The 7700-nt window shown below is 34.2% G+C and overlaps 1 protein-coding gene across 1 annotated transcript; it reads left to right on the top strand.

Moving 5' to 3' along the window:
• The first annotated feature begins 370 nt into the window (after positions 1-370).
• LOC142608306 (benzyl alcohol O-benzoyltransferase-like) lies at positions 371-2744 on the top strand. The gene is made up of 2 exons (XM_075780055.1): positions 371-882; positions 1484-2744. The coding sequence occupies exons 1-2, from the start codon at positions 433-435 to the stop codon at positions 2426-2428; spliced, it is 1395 nt and encodes a 464-aa protein (XP_075636170.1). The 5' UTR covers positions 371-432; the 3' UTR covers positions 2429-2744.
• Positions 2745-7700: the final 4956 nt, after the last annotated feature.

The raw sequence follows: 7700 nt of genomic DNA on the forward strand, positions 1-7700 counted from the left end.
CCACCATTACTCATAAAATTTCTTTGTCTCACTCTTTGTTACATTCTATATTCCACCATCTACTTTATATCATGTATTTGATTTTTTTTTTTTCATTTTAAATTTTAAATATATTATATGGAGAGGAAAAAACAAGTGTGTGTGTGGTGTGGACCCTCAAATTAGAACAACCAGGATTTTTATAATTTTATTCCACCTTCCACACCCTTTGATTTGTTAATTAAAAAATACAAAAAAGTAATTTCACCAAAAATCTTCAATACCTCTCTCTCTTCGTAACCCCAAATGGGCACTAAATCAACAAGGTGGATTTATTTAGTACCCCACATCCGGAGTATCTCAATCATCCTCATTGTTGCTTAATCAAAATTTTGTTTTTGTCAGTATTATTTCTTTGTCACTGATTTCTATCACACAACCATCTTTGTGGCAATGGCAATTCTGGCACCGTCACCCACTTCTCTAGTGTTCAAAGTTAGGAGGTGTGAACCACAGCTAATAGCTCCAGCCAAGCCAACTCCCCATGAATTTAAACCACTTTCCGACGTTGATGATGTGGAACGATGTCAAATTCCTGTCATACAGTTTTATCGCTTTGATCACTCAATGCAAGGGAAAGACCCTGTAATTGTCATTAGAGAAGCACTAGCACAAACACTTGTCTTTTACTACCCATTTGCAGGTAGGCTTAGGGAAGGGCCAGACTCAAAGTTCATCGTAGAATGTACAGGTGAGGGTGCCATATTTATCGAGGCTGATGCTGATGTTACACTAGACCACTTTGGTGATGCACCCCATCCTCCCTTCTCGTTCATGGATGAGCTACTCTTCGATGTTCCTGGCTCTGGAGGAATGCTTAATTGCCCATTGTTGCTTATTCAGGTAATGCATGCTTGAGGCTACGTACGTTTTAACAATAGCAGTTAAACCGAAGTGATTTGATCTGTTATTCATCGTTTTGTGTAGATGCCAAACTTAGTTTTATTCGAGTAAACATACAAAACCATAGACTGTAACATATAAATTGAGTTTATGTGGTTCAACTAAAAGGTTTTAAATTGTTTGATATAGACTTAAGTCATCTATAATCTGAGTAATTATTAAATACTCAGTAGCAATAAGCTCTCATTTCACATAATAAGAGGCCCGTTAATTGAAGTAATCAGTCCGTAATGTAAGACGAAGGGGTAATTTTCCTTACAGGCTAGCTCAAACGTGTCCACATGATTGATCATTCTTGGTGTCATCGACAACCAGCACAAAAATTTCAAAAGATGTGCTCATGATTCGATATTGTACACATTTCATATGGGAATGGAATATTAACTCACAAAGATCAAGTAGCTTGTGTGTTAAATCCTCAATTCTTGACTGCCAATGTGCTCACAATAGTCATATTATCATAAAATGCAATGATTAAGAAATATTTTAATGAAAATAACGATCTGCTTTCATATTTGTGTGCTCATGCTAATTGGTATAGGTGACAAGACTAAAGTGCAGAAGTTTTATTTTTGCCTTACGCTTCAACCATGTTATGACTGATGGAATAGGCATAGTTCAATTCATGAATGCCATGGGTGAGATGGCACAGGGCGCAACTGCCCCTTCCATTCTACCTGTGTGGCAAAGGGAGCTCCTCAATGCCAGAGACCCACCAAGAGTAACATGCACACATCATGAATTTGATGAAGTAACCTATGAAGTAACCGACACAAATGGCGGCTTGTCCAACGCTTCCAATGGCATGACTTGCTGCTCTTTCTTTTTTGGCTCAACACAAATCTCTTCTATTCGAAAATTTATTCCTCACCATTTGCAAAAATGTTCAAGATCTGAAATATTAACAGCGTGTATGTGGCGGTGTCATACAATTGCACTTCAACTAAACCCGGAGGATGATGTGCGCTTAATATACATTGTTAATGTACGAGGTAGATTCTGTCCTCCATTACCAGCAGGGTACTATGGCAATGCAATTGTAGCCTCAGCGATTCTAACTACTGCTGGGAAGCTTTGTCAGAATCCAGTAGAATACGCTTTAGAGTTAGTGAAAACAGCAAAGGCTAATGTCTCTGAGGAATATGCACGGTCCCTTATAGATTTGATGGTGATTAAATCCCGACCAAGGCTTCCCATGGTGAGGTCTTACATTGTTTCAGACTTGACAAGTGTGAGATCCAGAGATGTGAACTTTGGTTGGGGAAAAGCTGTTTATGGGGGATTAGCCAAGGTGTTCCCCGAGCCTAATAAAGAGCCTATAAATTTTTACATTCCATTGAAGAATAGTAAAGGGGACAATGGGATCCTGGTGCCAGTTTACTTGCAAAGCCTAGCCATGGAAAGATTCTTGAAGGAGCTGCATTGCATGTTAAAAGATCAATCAGATAGCAATCCAATGTCCAAATTGATCATATCTTCCTTGTAGTATGTATTTGTGTACTTCTATAGAGTCCATTGAATGGTAGGATATTGCAGCAAGTATTGCACCAAAAGTATGCATGGTGGGGTAAGTCTAAGTTCTTTGAGGCATTCACAAGCCAAAAGGGAAAGATTTTGGAACAAGTTGGCATGGGCTGCTACTGTGTACCATGTGTGGATCCAAAGAAATGGTCGGGGGATCAATGCACAGGATTTTCAGAGAGGAAAGCATATATAGTTTGATTGATAAAAAAATGATCTGGTGAATGGAATAGTGTTTTGCAAGAATGTTCAAAACTCCCTTCTAAACAGGGTCGTTCATATGTGGCAGATGGAATATTTCCTCTTTTTCCTAATGGAATTAGTCAAAGCAAAAGATTTGGAATTTGTTGATTGTTTTAGTTGCTTGGTCGGTCTTGTTTGTAATGCTTGTCCGATTTTTACTTGTGTTTGAACAACCCCAACATTCAAACTAATAGAGTAAAGACAAAAATAAATCAACAAGTACCCAAGAAAAAAAAAATAGTTAAAAAATTACAGGTCTGTTTGGTAATGTTGTTCTAGTAATGTTGTTTGTATTTTTTGAAAATATGTGTGGGTGAAAAAATATGTAGAAATACGTATAATGTTATTTAAAAATTGAAAACATGTGTTTAACCACATGTACTAAACGAACCCTAGAAAAATAAATCAACAAGTACACAGGAAAAGAAAAATACTTAAAAAATTACGTGGTTTGATATAATGCATATACATCCATGGGCAGTGACAAGGATAAATTTTAACTGTGAAAAAAAAGTGAGATTATAATATTAGTGACACAAAACTTCTCTAAAAAATACTTCAACCCTAAATATACCCAAAGCTCTATTTCAAATTAATAAAGGAATTTTCTCTTTGTGTGCCAAAGTCACACGATATGACACTCAGCAAGTACTAGAAGTCACAAGCAAAAAAAGATATTGGGCCCCTTTAAATTTAGCAATACTACAAGCAGAAAAATCCGGACAAAGTTTCCACCCGTATTCCAATGTATTAGTGGAGACAAAATGTAATCATGTGATCAATTTTTATTACGTGTTTGAATTGTGTGAGGTGTGCACTGTGCCCAAACCAAATCCAAAGAATAAAATGACAATGGAGTTGAGTCGCTCTCTGCCTCTCTAGGTTTCCCTCTATGAAAACCTAAAGCAGTGGAGCTTTTTAGTCCTTGTCTTCGTACAGGTTACTCGTCCCCTCGAGTGGTGGGCCACTTTGTAGGGCTCTTTCTTCTCATCTCTCTCTTGGTTCGAGAATGGAAATTTTAGAGGGGCTTTGGCGCAACCTTACTCTGGATGAAGACGAGGAAACAGGGGTTGCGTGCTCCAAAGAATTGCTCTCCACGCGCATTATTCTGGCGGCGAAGTTCTTAACAAGGAGAACGGTGAACATTGAATCAGTAGCCCGCACATTCAAACCTCTCTGGAGAACGCAGAAAGAATTTCGGATTCAAGACATGGGAGATAACAAGCTTTTCTTTGAATTTGACAATGAATATGACCTAGAAAGGGTACTGGAACATGAACCATGGACTTACGACAAATACTTGGTCATTATGGAAAGGGTGGTGGACAATATCCCCATCTCAGCCATTCCATTTCACTTTGTATCGTTCTGGATTCAAATACATAACCTTCAAGTGCATTGCATGATGCCTGAAGTACGGGACTTGATTGGAAGCTCAATTAGGTCTCTTCTTCATACGACTGAAACGAAAGGCCAAATTCTTCTTACATTTGGCATATAGCAAGCCAAATGTGGATGCTCTAATGCTCTTATGAAATAACCACTTTATACTCCATTTTTTCTTTTCACTTTACTTATAAAACAACCAAAGTTAGAAGAAGAAGAAAAAGAACAAAGACATAAAGTATACCATAAAAAATGGGACAAAGAATTTTTATTTAGTTCCTAATAAAATAATCTTTTTGAACAAGTATTATTAAGTGTATACAACTTTATGAAAAGAAAAATAAAAAATAAAAAGAAAAGAAAAGAAGAGTTTGTACCACTTGTAACTAATGCAATGTTTGGAAGTTTGGAGGGAGAGAAGAGTAGAGAGGAGTAGAGGGGAGGAGAGTAGAGAGGAAGGATTATCTTTCACCTTATTTGAATGTTTTTAAAATTAAGTAATAGGAAGGGGAATAATTAGTCTTTTCGTAATTTGTAATCTTGTTAATATAGTAAGGGTAAAATTGGTAATTCATTTAACCAAGCATTTCTATGCTCTATTCTCCTTCCAAATCTCTCTAATTTGAGAAAATTAAAAATGAAATGTTAGAAGTAGTTAGAATCCTTCCAAAACTCTCCAAATCCCTCCTCGTCCTCCCTTAAAAAGCATCTAAATAAGGTAATTTAACTTACTTTCCCTCTCTCTACTCTACTCCCCTCCATCCAAACAAACTATAAATGTATGAACATATAGTATGCTAATCTCATCACACATGCTCTGCATGTGTAATGAGGCTTTTTTTTTTTTGGATTAGTGTTATAATTTTTCATTTATTATTTGAGATTTAGACTTATTTTCCCACAAAAATTGCATGTTTAGAACCTTTAGTATGGCCAAAGTATCATAGGGCTAGCTCTAAAAAATGATCACCAAAATAGCATTGAAATATGCTTAGTTTTTATTTTTATTTTTTATGTGATATGGGGCTTTTTTTTTTTTTTTTAATGAAACCATGGGTGGGTTATTTTTTAAGAAGGTGGGGTAGTTTTTTTTTTTATAGAACTTGGGATAGTTTTTTTTTTAATAAAAAAAAAAAGGCGGGGATTGTGAAGAGTTTTTATTTTTTCACTTTTTTGTTATTAATTTTTGTCAATTTACAGTTTTAACCATAATTCTTAGTTTTTAGGAATAAGGATGAGTTAATTAAATTAGAGGTATTTTTGTAAGTCAAAAAGAAAATAACTAACTTTCTAAATCCTCTTAATATATAGTAATACAACTTCACTCAATGTGACAAAGTAACCAACCTAACAAGAGTGAATAGAGTAAGTTCTAATTGTAAGAAAGAAACACAAGTGAAAATGTAAAGACAAACTTGCTTATTTAATAATAAAGGGTAGTGTTTATAACACACTGCCTATTGCATATCATACTCACATTTCGATATTTGAATTGAAATTGTAACTTCAAAGTCACGATTTAAGTCTAAAAATTAAATTACATGTATGGCGTGTGTAATGAGGTGTACACATTAGCAATTACCCAATAATAAAACATCAATGCATGACTATCGTTTTGTACGTGACATCTTTATATTTTTGGGCCGGGATACAATGGATACCAACATAATCTTTCTCATATGTTTTTTTGAAGAGTACCAACATAATCTTAACCACGCATGAGTGGTTAAAATAGTAACTATCAAAATGAATTTCCAGAATCATTGAAAGTATCATATACCCCAAAAATATCATAGAAATAAGATTATGCAATATTACACACAAATATCATAGAACAATATTACACACAAAATTGTGTAATTTTTTTTTTTAATTGAAATTCGTGACTTCGTCTTAACTTGTGTGCACCAGTCATTTGGCGATTACTTGAGAAGTTGTACTGCTATGTCAGTGGTCTCCCAAGCTGCTATCTAGCTCCTTCACAAATCTTTCCATGGCTAAAGTTGGCAAGCACATTGCCATCCAACATAAGAACCTTAAGTGCAGAGGCATTACCAATGTTGCTTGGTAGTTCTCCATAAAAGTTGTTACGAGATAGGGAAAGAGCAACTAAATTGTCAGAGTTGAAGAGAAAAGGTGAGAGAGAACCTGTGAGGTCGTTATCTGATAGAATTATATATTCAGCTTCCATTTCAGCAAGCCATTGTGGGAACCTGTGAGTTGTGATGCTTCCTTCCAATTAAGTTATTCAATTTTAGTAACCAAATAAAATGTTAAGGGTTCAAATTAAAATTTTAAATTTTATGGGTAAAATTAAAATTAAAATTGCTCCAAACTTTAATTTTATAAATTACAATTTAATCCAAAAAAGTGGGTTTAAGTTTAAGTTTATAGTATATACTATATGCTATATTGCCTCTCTGTCCTTTGACTCTTTGTCTTTGGCACCAAAGTTTTCAGACTTTGACCATTCATTGAACCGTAAAAGGGAGAGGTTCAAGATTTTTGAGGTCGAACTGGGGTCGAACCGTGATGACGTCATAATTAATTTAATAATTAATTAAAACCTAAATATAGATATTAAATTTAAAAAACTAGCAAAATTGACTAATATATCTATATATGTGAGGAAAATTTTATGATTTTCAAGCATATATATAATAATTAAATAAGAAAGTTAATAAAATAAAATAATAACCATGAAAACATTAAAATTTGGGATTAATTTTTGAAGAAAAATTGAATATCTTTGAAGGATTTTAATTATAATTTTTTTAATTCCTTGTAAGAGATGAATAATTTTATTAAGTAGAATAAAATTGTACTAAGTTGTTTTTATTATAAAAAAAAATTGCTAAGGGTCCAACCCCGATTTTAGGGGTTCACGGAATTGCCACATATGCCCAGTTTTCTATGCTTAAAGAGCTGGATTTTCATCTGGTTCTCGGTTTTCACGGTCCAACCTCCCGGTCCGCTCCGGGTCTGATAACCTTGCTTGGCACCATACAACATTCTACAGCTGCTGAAGTTATAGCTCAAGCCCAGCCAATCGCCAAGGAAGAAATGAGTAAGTATAAAAATGTAAAAAAGACTATAAAGGTATATCAAGAAAGCCAAGTTGCATCATAATGATGGCCAAATTAGGTTCAAGTTACTTGAGTTGGCTATCAGCCTATCACTTCCATATAATTTATATAGTCTCAAACACCAAGTATTTCAGTATCTATAGTATTCTCTATACATTGCAAGGGCAACAATTAAAAAAAAAACTATAATAATTAAACTACAAGCAGTCATACCATCATATTTCAACAGTGCTTTTTTTAATTAAAAAAAAAATTAAATCAATAGTTGGGGAGGGAAATTTGAATATTAGACGTCTTTATTATAAATATCAGGAGTTACCAATTAAATTATAAAACTTTTGGTACATTTCAACAAAGTATATAAATACCATTTCATACTAAAACTTATTGTTGTTTGTACTCAAATTGAAATATACAATTTCTTTTATACCATCAGTATTAAAATCGTTGGGTACTTCTATAATAAAATAACGTGATATTCCATCATTCTCAAAGTAATGGTAAATCTCATCATTCACTACC

Source organism: Castanea sativa, chromosome 8 (assembly GCF_040712315.1).
Source record: "Castanea sativa cultivar Marrone di Chiusa Pesio chromosome 8, ASM4071231v1".
NCBI classification, from domain to species: Eukaryota; Viridiplantae; Streptophyta; class Magnoliopsida; order Fagales; family Fagaceae; genus Castanea; species Castanea sativa.